Source organism: Colletotrichum gloeosporioides (genome assembly GCF_011800055.1).
Source record: "Colletotrichum gloeosporioides strain Lc1 chromosome Unknown consensus_52, whole genome shotgun sequence".
NCBI lineage: Eukaryota > Fungi > Ascomycota > Sordariomycetes > Glomerellales > Glomerellaceae > Colletotrichum > Colletotrichum gloeosporioides.
In genome coordinates, this window is record NW_025544697.1 from 470,594 (window position 1) to 494,480 (window position 23,887).

General features: G+C 56.0%; 8 protein-coding genes across 8 annotated transcripts; 4 read left to right on the plus strand and 4 right to left on the minus strand.

Annotated features, from left to right (window-relative positions):
- Nucleotides 1–592: 592 nt before the first annotated feature.
- Nucleotides 593–1,588, plus strand: GCG54_00008455 (Palmitoyl-protein thioesterase 1; the record flags this gene model as incomplete). The annotated part of the gene is made up of 1 exon (XM_045408421.1): nucleotides 593–1,588. The coding sequence occupies one exon, from the start codon at nucleotides 593–595 to the stop codon at nucleotides 1,586–1,588; it is 996 nt and encodes a 331-aa protein (XP_045263111.1).
- Nucleotides 1,589–1,815: 227 nt separating this feature from the next.
- GCG54_00008456 (uncharacterized protein) lies at nucleotides 1,816–3,067 on the minus strand (the record flags this gene model as incomplete). The annotated part of the gene is made up of 2 exons (XM_045408422.1): nucleotides 1,816–2,919; nucleotides 2,993–3,067. 2 exons carry the CDS (start codon nucleotides 3,065–3,067, stop codon nucleotides 1,816–1,818), a joined length of 1,179 nt encoding a protein of 392 aa, XP_045263112.1.
- Nucleotides 3,068–5,929: 2,862 nt separating this feature from the next.
- GCG54_00008457 (Protein TOS4) lies at nucleotides 5,930–7,538 on the plus strand (the record flags this gene model as incomplete). The annotated part of the gene is made up of 2 exons (XM_045408423.1): nucleotides 5,930–7,447; nucleotides 7,506–7,538. 2 exons carry the CDS (start codon nucleotides 5,930–5,932, stop codon nucleotides 7,536–7,538), a joined length of 1,551 nt encoding a protein of 516 aa, XP_045263113.1.
- Nucleotides 7,539–9,352: 1,814 nt separating this feature from the next.
- GCG54_00008458 (uncharacterized protein) lies at nucleotides 9,353–9,589 on the plus strand (the record flags this gene model as incomplete). Its single annotated transcript, XM_045408424.1, has 1 exon — nucleotides 9,353–9,589. The coding sequence occupies one exon, from the start codon at nucleotides 9,353–9,355 to the stop codon at nucleotides 9,587–9,589; it is 237 nt and encodes a 78-aa protein (XP_045263114.1).
- Nucleotides 9,590–10,010: 421 nt separating this feature from the next.
- GCG54_00008459 (uncharacterized protein) lies at nucleotides 10,011–13,055 on the minus strand (the record flags this gene model as incomplete). The annotated part of the gene is made up of 1 exon (XM_045408425.1): nucleotides 10,011–13,055. One exon carries the CDS (start codon nucleotides 13,053–13,055, stop codon nucleotides 10,011–10,013), a length of 3,045 nt encoding a protein of 1,014 aa, XP_045263115.1.
- Nucleotides 13,056–14,615: 1,560 nt separating this feature from the next.
- On the plus strand, nucleotides 14,616–19,633 carry GCG54_00008460 (E3 ubiquitin-protein ligase listerin; the record flags this gene model as incomplete). The annotated part of the gene is made up of 3 exons (XM_045408426.1): nucleotides 14,616–14,909; nucleotides 14,965–19,308; nucleotides 19,373–19,633. The coding sequence occupies 3 exons, from the start codon at nucleotides 14,616–14,618 to the stop codon at nucleotides 19,631–19,633; spliced, it is 4,899 nt and encodes a 1,632-aa protein (XP_045263116.1).
- A 294-nt stretch (nucleotides 19,634–19,927) lies between these two features.
- On the minus strand, nucleotides 19,928–20,740 carry GCG54_00008461 (uncharacterized protein; the record flags this gene model as incomplete). The annotated part of the gene is made up of 1 exon (XM_045408427.1): nucleotides 19,928–20,740. The coding sequence occupies one exon, from the start codon at nucleotides 20,738–20,740 to the stop codon at nucleotides 19,928–19,930; it is 813 nt and encodes a 270-aa protein (XP_045263117.1).
- Nucleotides 20,741–21,085: 345 nt separating this feature from the next.
- Nucleotides 21,086–22,540, minus strand: GCG54_00008462 (Cyclin-dependent kinase 3; the record flags this gene model as incomplete). Its single annotated transcript, XM_045408428.1, has 4 exons — nucleotides 21,086–21,133; nucleotides 21,184–22,131; nucleotides 22,187–22,286; nucleotides 22,341–22,540. 4 exons carry the CDS (start codon nucleotides 22,538–22,540, stop codon nucleotides 21,086–21,088), a joined length of 1,296 nt encoding a protein of 431 aa, XP_045263118.1.
- Nucleotides 22,541–23,887: the final 1,347 nt, after the last annotated feature.

Below are 23,887 nucleotides of genomic sequence, written 5' to 3' on the forward strand. Positions count from 1 at the left end.
CTACCCGCCGGAGCATGGGCTTGTCGAACATGGAGTCCCCTCGAGTCATCGCCGTCATTGTCAGCGTCGTCGTCAACACCCGTCCGGGAGCTGGGCTAGCTTCGCAGTAGGCCAGCGCTTGAAGACCCCGCCATGGCCGGAGGATTTCAACCAAGACTTTGACGGATGTCTGACTGGAGGTCGAGGAGAGAAAAGGATAGCAGAGCTAAAGAAAGCTCCAGAAGTACTGGGGTAGGAGCTCTGAGACGCTAACGCTTTTAAGCGAGAAAATCCCGTGACTTGGGCAGTGCACGGGCCAGATTCTGCAGGACCAAGAGCGACGGGCCTTTCGGAATCATCTCCAAGACCTTTGGCGCTGTCCGTGGCCAATGGGAAGCTCCAGTGATTAGGCCGGGCGATAACTGAGGCGCAGAGGGAGCTCCCCCAATGTCACAGGCAACCTGCTTGGCCGTGTCGTCAGCTTCCCTCGCCACAGTCCAACCTTCCCTTTGGCAAAGGCACTTGGAACATCATTGCTTCAACCAACACCAGACTGTTGGATTCATAACCTAGCACTGATCATCAGTATTCCCATTTAGCAGAGCCATCCAAGATGAAGTCCCTCTCCATCGCCAGGCTTCTCACGGCCGGCTCCCTTGCCGCTGTCGCATACTCCGCCGCCGTCCAGAGACCGCTCTCGGACGACAACAACGACGACCCTGACCACCCCATCCCGCTCATCATCTGGCACGGCCTCGGTGACTCCTATGACGGCGATGGCATCAAGCAGGTCGGCGAGCTCGCGGAGGCAATCAACCCGGGCACCTTCGTCTACAACATCAAGGTCGGCACCGACGCCAGCAGCGACCGGTCCGCCACCTTCTTCGGCAACGTCACCACCCAGCTGGAGCAGGTCTGCGAGGAGCTCGCCGCGCACCCGATCCTCTCCACCGCCCCGGCCGTCGACGCCATCGGCTTCAGCCAGGGTGGCCAGTTCCTCCGCGGCTACGTCGAGCGCTGCAACAAGCCCCCCGTCCGCAGTCTCGTGACCTACGGCAGCCAGCACAACGGCATCGTCGAGTTCAAGGCCTGCGGCGACTCGGACTTCCTGTGCAAGGGCGCTATGGCCCTCTTGCGCTTCAACACCTGGTCGAGCTTTGTGCAGAACCGCCTCGTCCCCGCCCAGTACTACCGTGACCCGGCCCCCGACCAGTACGAGAAGTACCTCGAGTCGTCCAACTTCCTCGCCGACATCAACAACGAGCGCGAGCTCAAGAACGTCCAGTACAAGAAGAACCTTGCCGGCCTGTCCAACTTTGTCATGGTCATGTTCGAGGAGGACACCACCGTCATCCCCAAGGAGACTGCCTGGTTCGAGGAGGTCAACGGCACGGAGAGCCTGCCGCTGCGCGCCCGCCAGATTTACAAGGAGGACTGGATCGGCCTGAGGGAGCTTGACCGCAAGGGAGCCCTCCGCTTCCGCCAGGTGCCCGGTGATCACATGCAGCTGACGCAAAAGAACCTCAACAAGACCATTTCCGAGTTCTTCGGACCCTTCAAGAAGAGCTTCAGCTCCGAGAAGGCTAGCTTCGTTTCTGAGGAGTTGTAATTGATAACACAGTACGATTAATGGGACTGTTAATGGCGCGCGAGTATTGGTAAAAGGGGCAAATTGTACACTAGGTCTGATTGATAAATCCCTTGACACACAAGTTCTCTCTCTGGTTATTTTTGTCTGAACCAACGCCGTACGCCTCGAACCATGCATGGTATAATCCCGCAGGAATCCCTCTCCTTTTGTGGACTCTTTTTCGTTTTTATGTAAACGCCACGTTCTTAGTTGTCCACAGCAGCCTTGGCCTTGGCCTTCTGCTTCCTCAACTTCTCCTTCTGCGCCACGGCAATCTTCTTGTCGAGCTTCGCGTCGTCGCCCTCGGGCAGGGCCTTGGGCGCGGCGGCCTTCTTGGCCTTCTTGGTCGTCGGCTTGGTCTCCTTCTCCTCCTCCTCCTCTCCCTCGGGGGCGGCCTCGATCGACTTGCGCTTCTTGCCAATGTTGGCCTTCTCTGAGATGGCCTTGGCCTCCTCGCTGCCGTCGGCGACGATGTCCTTCTGCTCGAGCCAGAGCTCGTCCGTCAGCCAGATGGGCAGCGCGGCCGTCTCCTGGCCCTTGACGTAGATGCTCTTGACGTTGGCCCACTTCTGCGGCACCCACTTCTCGACGAGCGCCTTGACGACGGCCTCGACGTTCTCGGCGATCTGCGCGGCGGTGAAGCCGGCGTAGCCCACGCGGATGGCCGTGTTGGTCGAGGGCGTCAGGCTGACGAGCGCGCAGCCGACGGCCTTCTCGATCTCAGCCGCGATGTCCTGCGGCGTGCCGGCGCGGACGGAGCCCTGGGTCTTCTCGGCGGGCTTCTGGCGCTTGCCGTCGATGCGGGTGGGCTTGGGGGAGAGCACGACGGGGATGGGGCGCTTGGTGGTGCTCTTGTAGAAGGTCTTGCCGAGGGCCTTGGGCAGGCGGTTGATGATGCGGTCGTCGGCGAGGAAGATGTCGTGCTCGGCGTAGAGCTTGCGCTGGGCCTCGTACTGCTTCCACTTGGCCTTGAGCTTGCCGACGTCGACGACGCGGGTGATGCGCTTGCGCAGGGCCTCGGGGAAGTCGTCGGAGGCGATGATGTTCTTGTAGGCGCGCTGGGGGTCGGCGGTGATGAGGCATATCGTGGACTCCTCGTCCGTGTTGAGCGGGTGCGGGAGGACGATCTTGCCGGGCTTGAGGCGGTTGGTGTCGGCGATGTGGCGCTTCGTGGTGAGGGTCAGCCAGACGGGGGAGCTGGCGAGGTCGTCTTCGGGGTCGGCGAGGAGGTTCTTCTTGCCGGATTCCTCTGTCTTGGAAGCGGCGGCCTTCTTGATGTGGGCGAGGAGCGCCTTGGATGCCTTCAGGGTCTGCATTGTTTTTTTTCTGCGATTAGAGAACGGAACGGGCTTTGTCAGTGGCGAATCGGGTGTAAGTTCTCACCTGCTCGGGGTCAATTGCGGGCGCGACATCTTTCGATGCGACGGCGACAGCCTTGGAGGTCTTTGAGGGGGCCATGACTACAGATGTTGTGGTGGAACGTCTGTTTGTTCTAGCTGGAGAGGATGGGGATGCAGAACGTCGCCTACACTGCAGAGTTGGCGGGGAGTTTTTTCGCGGTCGTCCAAATTTTTTTGACAGGGATCATGAATTGTCGGCGAATGCGGACTGCCGGAGCCGATATGCACGGGCCAGACACGATTATCGATAAGCTTGAGCTTATCAGTGAGTGGATGCGATAAAGTTGTCGCTCACCGAGTTACCGAGGTGAAGGGCCGGTGAGCATCTCAACGAGGAGCCGACCATTCCATGCGACGGCCAACTAATGTCTTGTTTTGTTGCGAAGGTACAGAGGTCGAAAGGTTTTCAAGACGCCTCACGGAGACATTCGTAGCTGTGGAAGTGGAATTTTGCGCCGCGTTGTGCATCTGCAAGCTGACCACAGCTTTACGCGTCTATTGGCTTTTGACATCGCGTCTTGGATCTTGAGTGCATATAGCCATTCAACTTTAGGGCTGAGCAGCCAAGCATCGCATTCAGTCGAGGCCCCTCTCCGGAAAACCCAGAGCGTTGGCAATTCGTGCGAAAGCCCCTCCGGTTGCCGATTAAACGTTACCGTGGTCCACGGAAGGGTGTCCAGAGCCAATGGGTCTTGATACACGGGTTCTGTCTCACTCTGAAAACGGGCCCTTGGAAAGCCTGCCTGGAAGCATGCGTACGAGAGCAGTGGGACTACGACGCAGTAGCATGGCACGCAAGAACTTTGCACACGCGCGGCCAACGGGGGTTGCTTCCTCAGTCCAATTGGGAACGCCGGGGTCATTTCAAACCTGTCAAAGCCTCAGCGGGTCGTGTGAGCAGGAGCGCGACTTGCGTTAGCGATGCGGGGTGGACGCCGAGACGCGGCGATGATTGACGGTTCGGGAGGCGGACTCAGCACGGCTCGGCTGTCTGCCTCCTGACGCTCATTTCCCGAAGCCAGCTGTCAGCCCTCATCGCGCACAGAGCTAAAACAAATAAGTACATATTGCTAGAGCATATGACAGCTGGCTACGAGATGAGGGGAAAAGGGATCATTGTGGTAGTAGAGCGGACGACGGGTATGGTATGTATATCATGACTTGGACAGACAGGGTACTTGGGTTGAGACCACTTTTACGCGAGCCAACACGTCCGCGATGCCTTGTTTCAACCCCTTCACTTCCAGCGTATTTTATGTATATGAGCCGTGAATGAGGGCACTTTGAGGCTCGTGTATGCGCAACCCAGTCTCTGAGCGGGCCAAGTCTCACAAAGACGGACGGGCAGCACATGCTCGTAGCGGAAAAGGGAAATGGAGGCAGGTGAGGCTGCCAAAGAGAACCAATGAGTTGGCGTGGTTTCCACGATCCATGTGACCAACAGGAGGAGCATCGGCGCAAATGCTGGAAGCGAGGGAGCCACAGGGATGGTGAAATATCAGGGAAGAGGGCAGGTGGGAATGCATGGTGCTCTAATACAGAGCTATGCAGTGCTAATGTACGGACTACATAGCATGTAATTTGCAAGCCTGTGTCTCTCGCAGTCTCGCTCTCTGTCAGTGTCGACACGCTCTGCGCAGTACTTACTCGTCCGGCCAGGCTTTGGATTGCCAGGGTTGCATAGTGTCAGCCATTGGAGGGACGGTTGACGTGTGGGCTGGGGCCGCGGGTGTCTGTCGGCGCTAAAGTGCCAAAGGTACGTTCTTCAGCGTTCTGCGCCGTTGGGCTGCCCCCGTAAGAGGATTAAATGAATGGATGGATGGATGAGGTGCTGCTGACCAGAGACGCGCACCGGAAGTGGACGTGAGTCGTAGTTTTTTTTTTTTTTCTCTCCTTGGTGGAGACGCGCTTCGGCTTCGGGAGGAGGCTGGAACGGGCAGACTCGACGTGGATGAGGGGCAATTGTGTCCATTGTGAGGTCAGAGGCTGCGATGTTTTGCAGACAAGATGGCTGGTTTGCAAAAAGGCGGTCTATAGAGTAGATTCCAGAATACTCAGAATATTGAAGAGTGAAGATGCAAGTGAAGGAAGCAAACAAGCGGCTTGCACCCGAGTTGGAGATGCAGACTGCCGTCAACGGGACAATTAAAGATTGAAACACCCATTAAAGCTCAGATAGCGGCCCGCGTCGGCCGGGGTCGTGGCCTGAAGACACCCCAAGCGTCATCTTTAGCGCTTGCGAGGCTCCGCCGGTACGCTAAGAGCACTGTAGCTGTCGACTTCAGTGCCCACTAACAAGCAGTCCAGGTGGACTGCTGGGAAGCAGCGAGTGCCCGGTACAGCGGTCGGGGACGGATATAGTGGTGTGCGTGCTCCACCGGCAAGCACAATTCCTTGCACAGCACAACGTCTGGACGCGGGGGACGCGATCAACGCCAACGCGCAAGAACACGCTTCGCTCCTGCCATGCTAACGGAAGGGGGCCATCAAAAAGGTCCCGTCCCCGTCCAGACACCACCACGCTCCTGGTCACTCACACTCTGGGCCTCTTTCCACCAGACCTGCAACCACTTTGACAGTTTTTGCATCAGGAAATTATTTTGTGTGGAAGACTGCTCTCTCGTCTTTTCACCTTCGTCCTGTATATCCATTATCACTTCCACTCTTCACAACCTACATACCAGCCCGTCGGCCCTGTCCCCCACCACGAAACCACTTACACGCGATTCCACTCTACGCCAAAATCCACGCCTGATATCGGGGACCGAAACCGCGCCGACCAAACCGCGACTGCTCACCACGCGGAAGAAATATACTGAAGAGAAAAAAAAGCATCAAGAGCCACAGGAACAAGAAGCACGACCACACATCACCTGGGGCAGTCACTCTTTTGGCAGGGCATGCCGTCGTCGCCGCAACAATGATGGACTCGTCGCCTCAATCCAAGAACCCGGAGCCTACCCTCCCCATGGCCGGCACCAAGCGTCCTGCTCCGAGCCTTCTCCCGGCATTCGAACCTCTGTCTTCCTCCCCGGGCTTTCCTCGACCTTCCAAGCGCCAAGCTCGTCCCGGTTCTGTCGGAGGAAACAGCGCCTACCTCAAGTATCCCACGCCAATTCCGACTTCAAGCACCGGCATCCTCTCGTCTTCCCCACCCCGCGTCCACCAACGCCCCGGCGCTCTCTCGCGAGCCCTCTCCTCCGCCTCCGAACGCACGCCCCTCGGTGCCGTCGCCTCCATTGAATTGAACGACAACGGCGAGACCCTGCTCATGGGCCGTTCTAGCAACTCATCCCATTACCAACTCTCCGCCAACCGTCTCGTGTCCCGTGTGCACGTCAAGGCGCGATTCGTGCCTGCTCCCTCGGCATTGGAGCCGAACAAGATTGAGATTCTGTGCAATGGCTGGAACGGACTGAAGCTGCACTGCCAGGGCCGCACGTGGGAGTTGCTCAAGGGCGACTCGTTCACGTCCGAGACGGAAGGTACCGAAATTATGCTTGACGTCCAGGATGCGCGTGTTATGATCCAATGGCCGAAGCGGGACCAACGTGACCGGCTGGGAAGCCCCGAGTCCCAGTGGGACGACTCCCCGCCCCGGCCCAATGCCCGTGCCGCCGCCGCCGCCGCCAACCTGCTCCAGTCAAGTCCCCTGCGCCGTACCTCGCGCATCGAGTCTCCGGACTCTCCGACGCCGGCGCACATGACCAGCTCCCAACGCCTGCAAGCTCTTCTTCCCACTGATGATGGAGAGGTCCACATCTACGAGGACTCCAGCGCGGACGAGCCTGAGCTCCCCAAGCTTACTGACTCGGGTGTCAATGTCGGCCAGAGCTTCGCTACCGAAGTGACCAACTCTTTCTCGTCCGAGCTCAGCGAGCCCGAAGACGAGAACGATCCGGATGAGGAAAACGACCCCATTGTCCACTCCTTCGGTCCCTTTGGAGCTGACATTTCCAACCGCCTGGCCTCTGTCTTGGCCACTGCACCCAAGTACCCGTCCTCCAAACACTCACAGCTGCCTCCTATCCGGGATGACTCCAACCCCTCCAGCCCCATCTCGGCACCGCCAAAGTCGCCGGTCATCAAGGAGGAAGAGGAGGAAGTGAAAGAGCCTCCCTACGAGAACCCTGCAGTGCGCAACCACGTCGTCAACCAGCTCGCCTTCTCCCGCCTGTCGTCCAACCCTCTATCGACCATCATGAACAACCTCCCCTCCGAGCAGAAGAAGGGTCTGCTCAAGGAACAATTGCGAAGCCTCCTGGAGAACACGGCGTGCATCGGCATCATCCGCCGCCAGGGCAAGGATGCCGCCGGCAAGCCCCTCGAGAGCGAGTACTACTACGTCCCCGAGGCCGACGACGACGAGCAGCGTCGCTTCGCCGTCACGGACGGCCTGCGAAAGCCCAGTCTGAGAGCCTGCAGAAAGCAGCACAAGGTACGATCAGCTGAAATAAAGTCGCAGGATATCTCAACTAACACGATGGGCTTATTAGCAATACTACTGGAAGCGTCCGCGAACCCCTTAAATAACTCCAACTTTGGCTTTCATCCCGTGTCAAATCTTTTTTGGCTTGCACCCAGCAACCTTGCTCAAGCTGAGCTGATGCCATGCACATCTTCCGCATGACCAGCACTCAGGCTCCCCTTCAACTGTCCATACCTTGGCTCTAAACCTACCCGTTTGGCAAAACTTGTGTTCTGGCTGCATAGCGCAAGGCGTTTTATGGATTACACTGTTTCTATTATATTGTGTTTTTTGTTCCCTTTTTTTTCTTGAACTCTGTACGACTCACACTACTACTACTATACCTCGGGTTTCCCCCCCTTATTCTTATTCCCAACGATTCCCCATACACACAAGCCCCGCTTAGATGAGATACATGCATTACGCCGGTCCAGTTTCAACGATTTGGAGCGAGCAAAGCTGCATTATTAGGTTGGAATTCTCCGTTTTTTCTTTCTTGTCGGCGGGCGGTCATCTTTCTGCGTTGGAAGGAATACAGGAAAAAGAAAACATGGGATGGGACGGATTCTGGCGAGGGACGGAGACGGGAAGGGAGAAGGGTAGGGCGAATGATTGGTAAAAACGGATTGACGAGGTGATGGTGGAAATGTAAAATTCGATGACTACGCTTGAATCAGGTCTGGTAAATACAATGCTTGTTCCTTCAGAGATTTGTTTCGTTTCACTGTTGGGGTCTACGGTCGGCGATCGGGTGGTTCCGTGGCTGGCCAGGGCCCGTCGATGGGAGACCTACCTAGTTTATTGCGTTGGGTCCTGCTGGCTGGAAGCTGGCTGGTTCGTGATGTCCCAGCGACGATGGATTCTTGGATAAATGGAGAGGAATTTCTTCAATCCCAGATCGCGATCCGAACACTTACCACAGATGTCATCACGCATCCCCGATCACGAGAAGGATGGAATGTGGTTGCACCGGCAGCGACACTGAAAGGAGCTCCTGTGGGTCCCACCACACCCCTGTCCCACGCCGATAACGTCCGATAAAGCTAGGCCGGCGACCGGGTCTCGACCTCTTTACCCCGCAATGACGGCGGTGGTGGCCCCCTTCTCGTTGCAACTCACCTTGCCCAGAACAAAACTACCTAGCAAAACCCACGAAGGCGTCGATCAAAACTTTGCCGTCACTGGAGGTGCTGGATTGCAGCTGTGCTAGCTACGTAGATGGTTCCATGCCCTTGCCTCACCTCACAGCATCAAGTCGAGCTAGACAAAGAAAAGCATGTGCTTCGATGGATGGGTGGTGGTGGTGTGGTTGAACAGAAACAACCCCCATCCCCCAGTGGCGAGAAAAGCTATGTCCGCTGGTGTGATCGTCGTCTGATGTCAGTTACTCACTGGCCAGTCCCCCATCGCTCGTGCATGAGAAACTCTCAGCTTGCTTCGCCTTGCCTGCTAACTAGCCCCGGGACGGAAGCGGGGGACGGTTTGAGCTGCATGAAGACGAAGGAGGGGGTGAGCAGGCAGGTTGAAGGTTAGATTGGAGCTTGAGGGACATTGGACCCTTGGAAATTTTGGGGGGAACGTCTAAGGGAAGCTGTTACCCGGGGACGTCTTGATATAGAAGGGGGAAGCTCCAACCTCGATGAACATTACTTCTTCAAATTCTCCACAGCACCTTCCTCTAATACCAACTTACATTCCACACCTCTAAACGAAAATATCAACATCAACCCATCCACTTTCACACCCTACAAACCTCCAGACAAATATCAGCATCAGTCCTCTAATCCAAACAACAACTCACCACCTCCAGACTCCAAACCTACCACACATCCACAACTCCTTCCTCCAACCCATTGAACCAAAAACCACACAAAAATGTCCTCTCAACCCTCCATGGCAAACGTCGCCCCGCAGAAGGACGTCCCCCACGCCGACGCCCACGACCCCTCCAGCCCAGCCGCCGAGGCCGCCCGCGTCATCGAGCGCACCAACAGCTGGAAGCCCTCCTTCGAGCGCCGCCAGAGCTGGAACAAGGAGGACCAGAAGCGCGAGCTGCAGATGAGCCACATTGAGGATGTCAAGACCGGGCCTGGCTTCACCGAGAGGGCATGATTGGGTTGCCATAGCATGATTTGGTGCAGAAGAAATCGAGGACGGACGCGGGGAAGGGTGGTACGACACAGATCGTCTGACTGCCCAGAGCATCGAGCTGGAAACATTGGGAAAGGGGAACGAGGCGTTCAAGATTGCATGATCACGACACTGCTTGTACTTGTACTATACCAAATACGCATCATTGAATTGGTTTGAAGCTTCATTGTGTGTGCCATTGAATCCCGTAACCCTAGTCTTCCGTCCCGTCCCAGTCCTAACGAAAACAAAACCCGATGAGTGGAATTGAATGAAAACCAATCGCATCGTGGAGAGTACTATTGGTACATGTAAAAGAGGAACAGTACTGGTGATGAATCCCTCATAGCAAGAGTATATAATCCACCGTGCATGTGGTTTTTTGTGAGCAAACATTGTCCGCTTACAGCCCCTTCGGACCACGGCCGTCCTCACCTCCCGTCTTGAAATACTCCCCAACCACACCGATAGCGTATGAAATCCCGCCAACCCACGCAGCACCGAGAAGAATCTTTCTGGCCCTGCGCTTCTTCGGCCTTCGGGGAGCCTCAAAATCCTGACGGTCACACGAGATCGTGTTGCGTCTCCTCACTGCGCTAAAGGGTGGTGGGGGTTTGTCCTCCGCCTCCGCTCCCGGATAATCATAGTTCAGATAGCCTGTTGGACTCGAGGAGTAAGCGCTTGGTACCACGGGATCGCTCCCCATCATGTCGATGGGGTTCACCTTTGGAGCCTGGTAGGTCGTCGGCTTTTCGATCGTAGGAGTGAAAGGGGTGACCTCTGCCTCGCGGACCTTGCGGAAAACCAGGACGTCTCCGCTTCCGGAGACGATTTCGTAGCCTTCCTTCTGGAGCGGGCTGAAGTAGGGGAAGAACTTTGTCGGGTTGGACAAGCGGAGGAGAACCTCGGCCGGTGTCAATGGCGTCGCGCTGTCAGGTACCACCGAAGTAGTTTCTGCTGTGTTGATGGTTTGCATCGTGGGGTCGTAGGCGAGAATCTTGTAAACAACAGGCTCACGGAGTTCCTCCTTGGCCGAGGTCGACACACTCTCCGAAGCTGCAGCATCTGCGGCGGCGTCTGATGCTGTGCCGTACGATCGCACATAGGAAGGCCAGGTTTGCTTGCCACCACACTCCTCAGAGTAGCTCAGCTCAAGGCCCTGGGGCTCTGTAGAGTACATATCAGGCAGACCCTGCTTTCCTGCTACACGTGGCGACTTGAAAGCAGAGGCCCTGTTCAACGCCGGCTCCAATTTCGGAAAGCTCTCATCGAAGGAAGCAGCTTCGACGTCATCACCCTGGGGGCTCTGATACTTGCTGTCCTCTGCCTTTGCGCTTTCCGCCACAACATTGGTCCATGATCTGGAGAAATCCTCTGGAAAATCCCTGACATAGTTGCCGGTCAAGTCTTCCTTGGGTTGGATGTTCTCCCACGCCCTGCTTTTAGCCTTGCGCAGACTCACGCGAGCTGCCTTGCTTGAAATATCCCAATTCACTTCGTACCGCGGTAGGTCAGCCTCGAGCATTTGCCGGTTAGTAGTGCTGTAACCCCTACGAGACTGGCCAGAAGAGGTCGGGATCTTGGCTCGAATATCGCTTGCGCGCAGCAGGTCCAAATCGTCAGCTCTTTCTTGGTCTGTCGCGGAGGTGCTCAGGAGGCGTTTGCTCGCCCCTGCCGTTCCTGTTGTCGCTCCTGCTGCTGTAGTTGCTGCCGCCGTCCTTGACGCCTTTGCTGCAATTTCCGCGTCAAAATCGCTTAGGCCTTTAGATACAGGATCGATGACCTCGATCGGCTGTCCATCTGGCTCGTTGTGCCGATACGACTCATACTTCTTCGCCTCATCGAACGCAGTCTGATCCCAATCTGGCTTGGGACGTTGACCCTCGGGCTCGTCGTACTGAACAGGCCTGTGACGAGCCAAGTCTTCAGGAGCAACTGTGGCAGTAACGCCCTCCGGTGCCTTCCCGCCTCGAGTAAAGGAAACCGGGCCGTAGGTAGCCAAATCGGTGTACTGCTTGGATGCCTCTTCTGGATGCACTGGCGGCTTACCGTGCGGTTCGTTCCAGCCCACAGGCTCGTACTTCCCTAGGTCCGTATACGCCTTGGAGGCTTCTTCTGGGTGGATGGGGGCCCTACCAAACGGCTCGTTGTACGCCATAGGCCCATATTGATCCAGGTCAGGGTAAGCTTTGGAAGCCTCCTCGGGATGCACAGGGGGCGCTCCATGGGGCTCGTTGTACCCCATAGGGCCGTATTTATGTAGATCGTCGTAGTCTTTCGACTTCTCCTCGGCACTCAAGGGGCGAGCGCCGCCCTCAGACTCGTTGTAACCACTAGGGCCATACTTGTGTAGGTCGTCGTAGGACAACGTATCCTTGGCGTCCTTGGCGTCCTTGTCCTCGTTGTGCATCACTGGCCCATACTTATTCAGATCCGAATACCTCTCCTGTGCTTCGGGGACTTCTGCGTCCTCATTGTGCATAACAGGGCGGTACTTATCGAGGTCTTCGTAGGCAGGTTGAGAGAGCTCCTCCGGGGGCCCGTCGGCGAGGGATGGGTTGGAGTATTTATGGAGATCTTCATACTTGGGTTCGGCTTCGCCGTCATTGATAAAGTCTTTCAGCCCTACTGGCGTGTACTTATGCAGGTCGTCGTATTCGGGCTCTGCTGTCTTCTGTTGTCCCGCATCGAGCTTCTCGTCCATCACAGGCTTGTACTTGCCCAGGTCCGAATACTGCGGGGCCCCCGCATCTCCACTGTCGGCCCACGGGGTACCATCGAGCGGGACCTGACCGTACTGCTTGAGCTCTTCCGGCGGAGGTGGGCCGTCCTCGTAGAACGGCTCGTTGGCCGCGATAGAGCTACTTTCAACGGTCGAATCTGGTGAAACCCTTCGATTCGTGATAGGATCAATCTCGAACTCCGCACCCCGGCTGGCCGAGGTCGTCGACTTGCCGCGAGTCTGGCTACCGAGGTAGTTGCGAATGTTCTGCAGGGGCGACTGCCACAAGTCATATTCGTAGGGTCCCGTTCGCTTAGAAGAGAACAAGGCGTTGATAGCACCGCGCTCGACGTCTTCAATGTTTTGACCAGGGCGAACTCCTGGTTCGGCACTCGCTTTGTCACTCGGGTCGCGGCTTCCTTTCGAATGGGTGTGACCGTGTCTAATCCAGCACTGCGCCATCATCTTCTTCATGAGGATTCTTGAATCCTCGCCACGCGAGCTTGGGTCCCATGATATCTTTCGATTGATTGACTCCATATACTTGTAGGTGACGTTGCGCTGGTGCTGTCGCAACTGTCGTTGGAATTCGGGGTCTAGGTAGGTGGACCACGCGCGGAAGCGGAAGCCGCGAGTCTGGCCATAGTGGCTTGCCTTCGCAGGGTTGGCGAGGGCTCTCACTTGGAGACCACTCGCACGAGACGAGCGAGGGACATTGGAGAGCATGATGATGAGGTTTCTACCATGCTACCTGCACTGGCTGTAGATTAGCATATGATACACGACGTATCTGGGTTCTGGCTGTCGCCTCTGGCTGTCGTCTCTGGCCGCCGTCGTCGGTTGCGGTCGCTGGTGACGTCCAGCGGTTGGGTATTCGCACGCGAATAGTCGTGAATAAACAGGAGACACTTACACCGAGGAGCAATGACGGAGAATCGCAGGACTAAGTGCCTGCATGGAAAGTCACGATGCTTTTTGAATGACGGGAGGAAAGGGGAACTGGAAAACCGCCACCTTCATGAGGACGAGAAGGTTGGGAGGTAGCTACCTGCCAGCGACGGATCGAGGAGACGGCCTACCGTTGTGGGCAGATGGCCGTCTTGGGTTGGCGAGGTAGTGTACTGCAGGGGAGGTACTTAGCTGCCCGGGGTCACTGGCCCACAGTCTCCGCTCCCAGTGCCTTAGCGCCTTTCCCGCAGTGAGAGAAGTGGGCTCGGCGCAGTGGACGTGGAGGCGGCCTTCAGCGTGCAGTTTGCGGGGTAGCCTTTCGAAACCGCCGAACGATCCCGAACGGCGACGCCCAGGTCAACGGGGGGCCTCTTCGAACGTTTGTAAGGTAGTAGGTATGAAAGCTACATAATAGTCGATGCTCCTATCCGAAGTACCTATCTCGACTTCGGCTCACTGCTGTTTTCGTGATCGTCGTCCTCGTCCTCGTCCTCGTCACTGTCCTTGGCGCCGTCTCTATCTTCTTCTCGTCGTTGTCTTCCGCTGTCGTCCGCTGTCTTATGTCTCTAAAGCCTGCCTTACCATGGGATTCAAGCAGGTAAGCAAACTTTCTGACACCTAGGCTATTTATTCATAGATATGCAGCGCCTGTATTGAACACACAAGCCCAATGCCCAGCAAGGTGCCCTTGTTCCATCGACGCCGCTGCTGGGTTTGGTGAAGCGCCGTCTGTTGTGGAAGTGGAGTAACACGAATTGGAGATGTGATAAGAAAAGGCCAATAGGAGCATCAAGATAAAGCAAGGGATGGAAGGACGGGAGGCACGGACATCACAGTGCACGGACGGAATGAGGCCACAATCAGCCAAAGTCACGTGCGAGGGGCTCACCTATGACCGCATCATCTCCGACGGCAGGAACACTGAGAAGGAGCTTTGGCGGGGCAGCTTAGCCATTTTCATTCGCCGGCTCTGGATGTGGTTCGGCCAAAACTCATTCGGCCTGAGTCAACAGGGCACTGCACTCTCTTTGGTATTCCATGTCGATTGAAGCCTGCGATGCGACGAGGCCAATCCAGCTCTTCTCAGCCTACCGTCCTTTTGCTCCCATTTCCTTGAAATAATAGGCCTTTGGAAGTCTGTTGACTTGGGGCGCCTCCGTCCGTCTTTCACGTTTCCAATTCCTGTGCATCCTTCTGGATTCTTCGGTGCTGCACTTCTGCACTCTACCCCGCCAACGTCATTTTGAGCTCCCGCGCTTCGCGCGCTAGGTCCCTCGCGCTCGCAGCGTCAACGACATCACCTTCGCACAAGGCGCAAACTACACTAACCACCAGATCATGTCGCGTGCCTTTGGAAAAGCAGGCCGCTCGGGCGGCGCAAAGGGCTTTGGTGCCCCGGCGCGGGGCGGCTTCGGCGGCTTCTCCTCCTCGAACGACAACGGACTGTCTTACCTTACCGAGCCGCCCGACCTTTCCTCCCTTTCCGATGCGAACGTCGTCGTTTCCTTCAAGAACGCCCTTAAGAAAGATGCTACGACAAAAGCAAAGGCTTTGGAGGAACTCGTGGCATACGTACAGGCTCACCCATATGAAAAGGATGGCGGAACAGAAGAGGCAGTCTTGGAAGCATGGGTGCGTTTTCCCCGGGAGAGTTACTTTGATGATCATGTGGTAATGTATGTAACAGGTACAAATATATCCTCGTATCTCCATAGACAACGCCCGTCGCGTCCGCGAGCTCTCCCATACCCTGCAGTTCGAGTTGATGAAGTCGGCTCGCAAGCGCATGGAGAAGCATATCCCCAAAGTAGTTGGTACCTGGCTCGCAGGCCTCTACGACAAGGATCGTGTGGTATCCAGGGCAGCCGATGCCGGTCTTTCGTCGTTCCTGAATAGCCCGGAGAAGGTCGTTTCGTTCTGGAAAAAGTGCCAGTCCCAGATTTTGACCTACGCCACCGAGGCCATCCAGGAAACAAAGGACACATTGAGCGATGAGAGGTCGACGACCCCAGACGATGCCGAGGCCAAGTACCTGAGGGTGGTGGGGGCCAGTCTTTCCTTGGTTCTCGGTCTCCTGCAGAAGTTGGAGCCGGTCGACATTGAAAAAGAGCAGGAGGCATACGATACCTTTTTCGCTGAGGAGAAGGTCTGGAAGAGCGCGCTTATGGCGGACAACTCTGTCAGGAAAACGTCCTGTCAGCTGCTGTGGATCTGCTTGGACAAGAGGTCCGATTCGACGTCTTCGCAGATCTCCCGTCTAAAGAAGATCTTTATTGCAGAGGGTCTTAAGAGCAGCCAGATTGGATCTGCTGTAGAGTTTGTCAGGATTCTTACCAAGTTGACGAGCAGGTTCCCTGAAATCTGGTCTAGCTCAAGTGATAAGAAGACTCCGATCACTAGGTTGAATGGCTTCTTAGAGAAGGGATCTCAGGGAAGCTCCGCGAAATATTGGGAATACCTCGAACAACTCATTGTTATCATCCCAGCCGAACACTTTACTGCTGAAGCAGCTGCGGCAGCCTTGAAGTCATTGCGAACTGGCATCACCAACAGGGAAGAGCCGCGATTCAACGCACCCACAGCGTGGACGTGCTACGTTCACGTCGCCAAGCATTTCTTGAAGACGATTCCCTCAGAAGGCCATGCCAAGCTTGTGCAGGAAAACCTCTTTCCCTTGCTGGGGCACTTCCTCTTCCCAACCCCTGAAAATGCGGCTTGGGAGATTGGCGGTGCTGGACGGTTGGGCGTTCTCAGTGAAGTCTACCAGGTTGCCGCCGACGACTCGTCTGCGGACCTGGTTAAAGCAACTGCCGACATGATGGAAAATTTGTCATCCGAGTTCTGCACGAGGATATCCAACTCACTGCCTGAAGTATCATCAGGGTATGAAAAGTCGCAAGAGTCAATCGCTGCCGAGGGCGATCGGTGGTTCAATCTAGTTGGCCAGGTCCAAACCAAAACCAAAACCTCCACAACAGGTCCCGCAAAGCTGCTAATTGGCCCCTCCAAAGCTATCATTACCTGCTCACTAAACCTTCTTGCAACCCGAAACTTGAAGCCGTTTGGTGCAGCTGGGGTCTTGTACAACGTCGGCAAGAGTGCCCCGCGGGTGTGGGAAGATGCCGAAGCTGCTCAAGCCTTGGAGCAGTTTCTTTCGAGCCAAGGTCGGGAGCGGATGGATGTTCTGATGACTTCTCGATCCGCACCGGATCTCTTGAGCTGTGTGTCTATCTTGGGTTCTCTGCAAGGCCAGGAGACAGCCTATGCATCCATCTGGAAGACGTGGATCGGGTCCCTGCTCAGTTTGTCTGACGAAAAGCTGGCTGCAAAAGGAATCGAGCGCCTAATCGCGAATCGGCATGCATCCGACCTGTCCAAATCGAACGAGCAGCTACAAAGCTTCATCGAAACGAAGTGCACCGGCACCATCCGCGGCGAGTCAGAATTTTGGTCGCTATTCGAAGCAGGCCTTGGTAACGACGCTGTCACGGAATCAACTGCGAAGACGCTGGTTGACAACAGTATCTCCTCCCTTTCTCAAGACAAGCAGCACTCGGCCCAAGCGCTTCGGGCCTTAGAGATCATTGCCAACAACAAGCCGGGTCTTCTTTCACAAGACGAGTCAACTCATACAGCGGTCGTTGCTGAGCTACTGGGGCTAGCTGAGCTCAACGACAGAGCTGTTTCGTCTCGCGCTGTTTCTTTGAGAGCTCTTTTGGAGCAGCCCGTGGACGGTACATCGCCCTTGGTCACTATTATCCAGCGGAACCTGGAGGATGCAGGACCGCAGTCCCTTGGAATCGACACCTTGGTCCAACAAGCATTGCAAGCATCCAAGACCGGCTCAGCAATTGAGGATCTATTCCCCAGCACGAATGTCTGGATGCAGCAGCTATCCAACTTCCTACAGGGATCTCTCAACCCGTCTCTATCCATCACGAGTAACCTGGGTGGAGCTCACTTCCTGGTTCCGCCTGCAGAGTCAGCGCAACGCGTTAGAGTACGGAGAGATCGCGACGGCTACTCCGTTCCTGCGAGAATGGCGGCGTACACCTCCAAGCTGCTGTCGTCTGATATTTCCGTCTCTACCCTGCCCGAGAGCTTCCAGGTAGAAATTCTCTACCTCCTCTGCGTCGCGGTCCAGATAGTCTCGGACCAGATCACGCTGATGGATGAGAACAAGTTGTTCCTCAACCTGGGGACCGGCGATGCCCTCAACGCTGCCGAGGCTTTTGTGTCGTCCACAAGGGTAACTATCAACGGCATTGCTGACGAGGCCAAGGGATGGCGAGATGGCTCTGACTCCGGCTCTACAAAACTCATCAACGGTCTCATCGCCATTATGACACAAGAGACAAAGGAGCTCACTGCGCTTGGTCTGTACAGCGCCAGAGCCCTGAGCGAACTCCTCCAAACTCTCACCGAGAAGCATGGCTTCCCCGCTGCCGGCGACGAGAAGATTGCCCAGCTTGCTACATTGAGAGCCACGCCCCCTACGATTCTCTCAGCCACGGCGGTGCTTACCGGTCTTGGCGAAAGCCTTGAGTCTTCCAAAGCAATTAACAACCTATGCAACCGCCTCGTTAGTGACGTTGCCGGCGCAAGCATCGAGCCGGAGAAGGCCGAAAAGGCACTCATGATCCTTGTCCTGCTAAACGCCTGTCTGCAAGTCTACGAGGTGGGCGAAGTTCCCGTGGCTAACAACCGCATCGTCTTTGCCGTCCGCCAAATCACATCTTGGCTTGAAGATACCCTCAACCTCACACCGGCCCTCTCAGCAGAAATTTGCCGCGCCTTGCAACGACTTCTCCCAAGCATCAAGGAGGTTTACGGCCCCCACTGGGAGAAGACGATTGAGTTCTCCACAGCTCTCTGGGTCAAGGCTTCTGATGATCGTCTTGATGCTTCGCTGCCGTATATCCACACATCTCTCAAGCTCATGTCAGCCCTCGAGACCCTCTCCGAACCCAACGACGATCTCGAAGATGCGCTTAAAGAGTTCGCAGAGACCAAGTCCCTCTCTCTGATTGAACTCCTCAAACTGGATCGCGCAAAGAGCACCCAGCCTCTCGAGATCGTGGACGCCATCATCTGCAGACACGTTGACAAGATCCCCCTTAAGCACATCTCCGACCTGTCCGACCTGTACGGGCTCATCGCCGCAGACTCCCGCTCGATCCAAACCGCCGCCTTCAACCTCTTGCATCGCGCGCTCCCCGCCCGTCAGGAAGAGCTCTCCGTCAACGTCCTCCTCGACAAGACCGACGCCCGCCTCCCGGACGAGCTCCTCTCCCTCCTGCTCGACGCTCCGACCCTCGACCGCTACCCCGACGAGCTCCTCGCCCAGTTCCCGCTCGCCATTCGCTCGTACCTGCTCTCGTGGCACCTCATCTTCGACGCCTTCAGCACCGCCTCCCTCAAAGTCCGCAACGACTACACCGAGCACCTCAAGACGGAGAACTACATCGCCCCGCTGCTCAACTTCACCTTCGACGTTCTCGGCCACTCCGCCGCCCATCCGCTCAACCTCGAGCGCGAGGGCCTCGGCATCGCGGAGATCACCGCCTACGACCTCGCCGTCGCCGACGCCGAGCCCGACGAGCGCAACCTGCACTGGCTGCTCGTGCATCTCTACTACCTCACCCTCAAGTACACCCCCGGCCTCTTCAAGACCTGGTACCTCGACTGCCGCTCCAAGCAGACCCGCATCGCCGTTGAGGGGTGGATGACGCGCTACTTCTCCCCCATCATCGTCTCCGACGCCCTCGACGAGGTCGCCGCCTGGGCCGCGTCGCAGGAGGGCGAGTCCGCCGCCGACGACGAGAAGGAGCTCGTCGTCAAGGTCAGCAAGACGGGCAAGGAGATCACGGCGGGCTACGAGGTCGACGAGAGCATGGCCAGCATCGCGGTCAAGGTGCCCGCGAGCTACCCAATCGAGGGCGTCAGCGTCGTCGGCGTGAATCGCGTCGCCGTCAGCGAGAAGAAGTGGCAGAGCTGGCTGCTGACGACGCAGGGCGTCATTACCTTCTCTGTAAGATTTACCTCATAATTTTGCGCACTTGCTGTTATCAACATCGTACTAACTACTCGTATAGAACGGAAGCATAATCGACGGCCTCTCCGCCTTCAAGCGCAACATCGTCGGCGCCCTCAAGGGCCAGAGCGAGTGCGCTATCTGCTACAGCATCATCTCGACCGACAAGAAGATGCCCGACAAGCGCTGCGGCACGTGCAAGAACCTTTTCCACCGCACGTGTCTGTACAAGTGGTTCCAGAGCAGTAACCAGAACACCTGCCCGCTGTGCCGTAACCCGATCGACTACCTCGGTGCCGATACCAAGGCGCGCAGGGGTTAAGTTGAGTTGGGCTTTTACGCGGTGGTGTTGGGGACATTGAAGCGATGGGAATGGAAATGAGAGACGAAATGAGTCAAGGAAAAGAGGTGGTATTATTGTTTTTCGTTTTTCTATGTAGGTCATACCTAGACGGCATGGAAAAAGCAATGGCGGGTTTTAGCTGGGGATAGACGAATACGAAGATGAAATTCAGAACCAAAATTTATATGAAAAGCAACGAAAGATGGAAGCAAAAGACCGACACCCAGATTGACAGCAAAATGAATTCTCAGCAGAAGTGAACCGAGCTGTCGCTCAGTATCGACAACGACGACGGACAACCATGCCAATAAAGTTGTCAATGTGACGGAGTCTGCGACCCGCCACCGCGTCCTCCATGAACTGGTTGTCGTTCTCCCACAAATGCCCATCGCGCATGCCACCAAGCTCATCATCATCTTCGATGACGTCCTCGTCAGCCATCTCCACGTCCTCATCGTAGGCGCCTTCCGTGTCCATCCAGTCCGGGGCAAAGACCGCGTTGGGGTCGATGGAGCGCATGAACCGATCAAACTTCTTGATAAAGTGAGAAGAACACGGTTTTCCGGTCGAGCCGTACATGGACGGGATCGTTCTCGCCTTCGCCATCTTGACGATGCCGCCCTGGTGGACCTGGTTGGCGTCGTGCGCCGCGGCCTGGACCTGTTGGCGGAGTTCTTTCTGGTGAGCAGTATGCTTGGGCTTGCGCGCCTTGCGACTGCTGGCTTGCTCCTCTCCACTATCGTTTCCCGCCTTCCGCTTCCTATTAGCCCTTTTCTCCTGCTCCTGAGCCTTCTTCTCATCGCGGGTTTCTTTCGTCTTTGCAAGGTGACAATCTATACAGAAGGAGCTTTTTTTGGCGGACCGCACGGCGCCGCAGTCGCCGCACATGATCTTGCACCCCCTTTTAAGGCACATCTGAAAGTCGCCGCCAGGTGCGCCGCAGTGGCAATGGTGCTCGCTTGCCTTACTCGCGAGACCAACATTAACCTCTTGATGGCAACCTCTTTCGTCAAAGAAACGGTCCAAGTCGGACGCACTCGAGGAGGTATCGAAGCTTTCGGCGCGATAATACGACGGGCTGGACATGGCGGAGGGTTAGTGCGGCTGGCTTACGTGGTATCGAGGACTACTGCTTGGAGCTGCGGTTCAGTTTGCGATTGTTTTGCGGTTCTGATGGATAGTGTTTTAGATGCTGTCTGTGGATTTCAGAGACATCGTGGCGGCTTTCTGGTTTAATACTTGTGCGGACTTGTTGAGCTCTTTGTTGAAGAAGTTTTGTTGTTTTGCGATAGGACAGTACTCTCCGTCGTTGTGAAGGTTTACAGTCAAAGAAGTTTCAAAGCATTTGTCCAACCGGCTTTGACATACTTCGAAGATGTCGGTACAAGTCATTATTTATTGCGACAGGTCATTGTGGTTTGTTTAAGGCCCTCAAATCGGCGTCTCGTCGGGGTCTTGCAAGCACCTGTGTTGCAGAGCCTAGCACAATGTCAGATCAAACATGTGGGATTATGAACCATTATACTTACTTGCTCGGCAGTCCACCTCTTTGAATCAAAGCGGACTAGCTTCGTGACCAAATCACGAACATCCACATCCACCTCTGGCAAAATTTCCTCCCAGGGCTTGCCGTCAAACATGCGGTACATCTCGAAAGGAGGCGTCTTGAAACTTGCAGCTTCTGGCCATGTCTCTCTCGTAGGTGTGCCAAGAGTCTTGAAGATGCTCAAGATCAAGCCCAGCTGATTCCCGTCTTCGTGTGCTGCTCTGGACTCAAAAAGGGGCTTGGGAGGATCGCGACAACACTCCGCCAACATGGCGCCGGTAGCCCACATGTCGACAGAGGACCCATAAGCCTTGTCGCCGAATAGTGCTTCAGGGGCTCGGTATGCCCCGGTTCCGATATCCAAAATTTTGGCCGTGGGTGGCTCGGAAACAACAGACATGGTCGGATGCCAGGCCGTTCCAAAATCTGAAAGGTAGGCCGGTCCATCGGGGCCGTCGAGCAGAATGGCCTCCGGTTTGACATCTCTGTGGATGATGCCTTGGCCATGGATGTCTTTCAGAGCAGCCAGAATCTCCTTGAAGAGGCGCCGGACCCTAGGCAGCGGGAGGGTTCCTTTGTCGATGACATCGGCAAGGGTGAGCGGCTTATAGGGAAAGACCAGGACGAATCTTTGTTCTTGGTCTCGAAACGTTTCCAACAGCGGGATGCAAGGACGCTTCAGAGTTGCTAGAATCTTGGCTTCACGTTGCGGATTGTGAGGTTCGATGTTGTGCGTTTCGACGATGACCTTCAAGGCGCGGCCCTGGCATCGGTAGACCTCTGACGTCAAGCCAGTTGCGACTGGCATACAGCTCTTGTAAGAGCCAATTGTGACTCCAACGCCGTCATCAGCATCGCCTGTGGGTGCTGTGCTCTCCTGGGGAGCGAGATTTGCTGATCCGACTAGCTGGCATATCTCGTCATATTGCGCCTTCAGACGAGTGTAAGTTGAGCTTGCGCTGAATACCACATGACCAAAAACTTACTCTCGAGGAGGAATCCTTGTAAGCCTGGTTTTCGACCGAGAACGCCTCGGTCTGCGATGTTGCGGTTGCATCTGGGCTTGCAGCTTCCAGGACTGCCTTGCTGCGTGATGGTGTAAGTCGGCGACCGAGATGCAGGTGAAGGAGACCGACTTACATCTTCTGAATGTTCTCATAGCGCTCGGACGCCGAAAGCTGCGACCTCCAATCCGGGTTACTGTCAGCCATTGAGGCGAACCTATTGATTTGAACTTTGGAAGTCGAGCGGAGGGAGCTGCACGCGGGGATAGCAAGTATTCGTGACCTGTCCGACAACTCTTTCCGACGGTTGTGAGTGAGGATTGTTGTAGTAAGCATCCAGTGCGGTGTACCTTCCACTCACCAGAGCGATGCGGAATTTTACCGTGCGAGAAGATTCGACGACTGTCCGGGCCGGGGCAGCCGGCAGTCACCCCGCAGACCCGTCGGCGCCGTACAGTGTGGCTTGGGCTGCATTCGACTTGCATTGGGCCCCTGGGTGCTGCTTACATAAGGCAAAGCTGGGCATCGCAATTTCGCTGGTACCTGACCAAGGCGCTCCTTTGGCGTCAATTGGGCTTGCTTATTCCTCTATTTTTGCCTAGTTTCCGCTAGCTCAGAGAGGCTTGACACTGTTTACCTTACGATGCCCAAGGCCATTATGTTCATGCAAATGCGTGGTCGCTGTCTGCAATGCAGCTGGATAGCGTACAGGTTACGCCAGCCGGCTCTCCTGAGCATGGCTGTTGGCATCGTGCAAAAAACCCCGAATCCTTGTGATGGAAATAAGGGCTGAAAGTGTAATTCATGCATCGCTGGCAATGGCGGCAAGGATGATGCGGCTCAACTGGCGAATCCTCGTGTGCTGGCTTGCTTGCCATGTGCTAATTGAATTCGGGCCAGATTCATGGCGCGGGCGCGAGACGCCAGGGCTCTTCCCGTCATCTCATACAGGCACCGTTTTCTGAACCTTGCTGGAGGCGGCATCCTGTAAGCGACGAGGCCCTGAATAAGTAAAGTATGCAAAAGCCAGGTTCTTAGAGTTGACGGGACGCGTTCCTTAGTTACGCAGGTCGGCGCCGCCGTTGTTTCCAGTATCAGCGTCACGGGCGGTCGGGTTCAGCATTTCGCAGCCAGACAAGACTTCGTCGGGCACGGCGTCAGCTAGCTAGCACTCGGTGCAGTTAGAATTGGAACTGGGTGTTGGAGCGGGAGGGTTATTCGAAGCTCAGTCGAGTAGGCACAAGGTGAAAACAAACTAAACCGGGACCGTCAGGTGCGTGACGTATTGCAGAAGTCCCCTCCAAACTAGCCCGTTTCGAGTACAGGAGCCCTGTCAGGCGAAAGTAAAGTACTTTCAGACCACCGCGGCGAGGACGGGGGACATGCAGAGAGACTGGTCATGGTCACTGGGACGGCTGCATGTTCGGACAAGGGTCGAACCGAGGCGAGGTGAGTTGATGACTGGGCCATGTGGTTCTTGAGTTCAAGAGAGGCCCATTATGCAGCAAGCAGAATTGCTGTGCAGCAACTGGCGATGACGACTCTTGTGTATCCGTATTCGTAGAGTACTGCAGACTGCGTGTATCGAGTCCGTCGTGTACCTCTCTCTATTCCGTAGGGCCGTCCGTGTCCGCCGCTCCCGGGCCAACTTCCCGTCCCAATTGAAGAATTCAAATTTGCCAG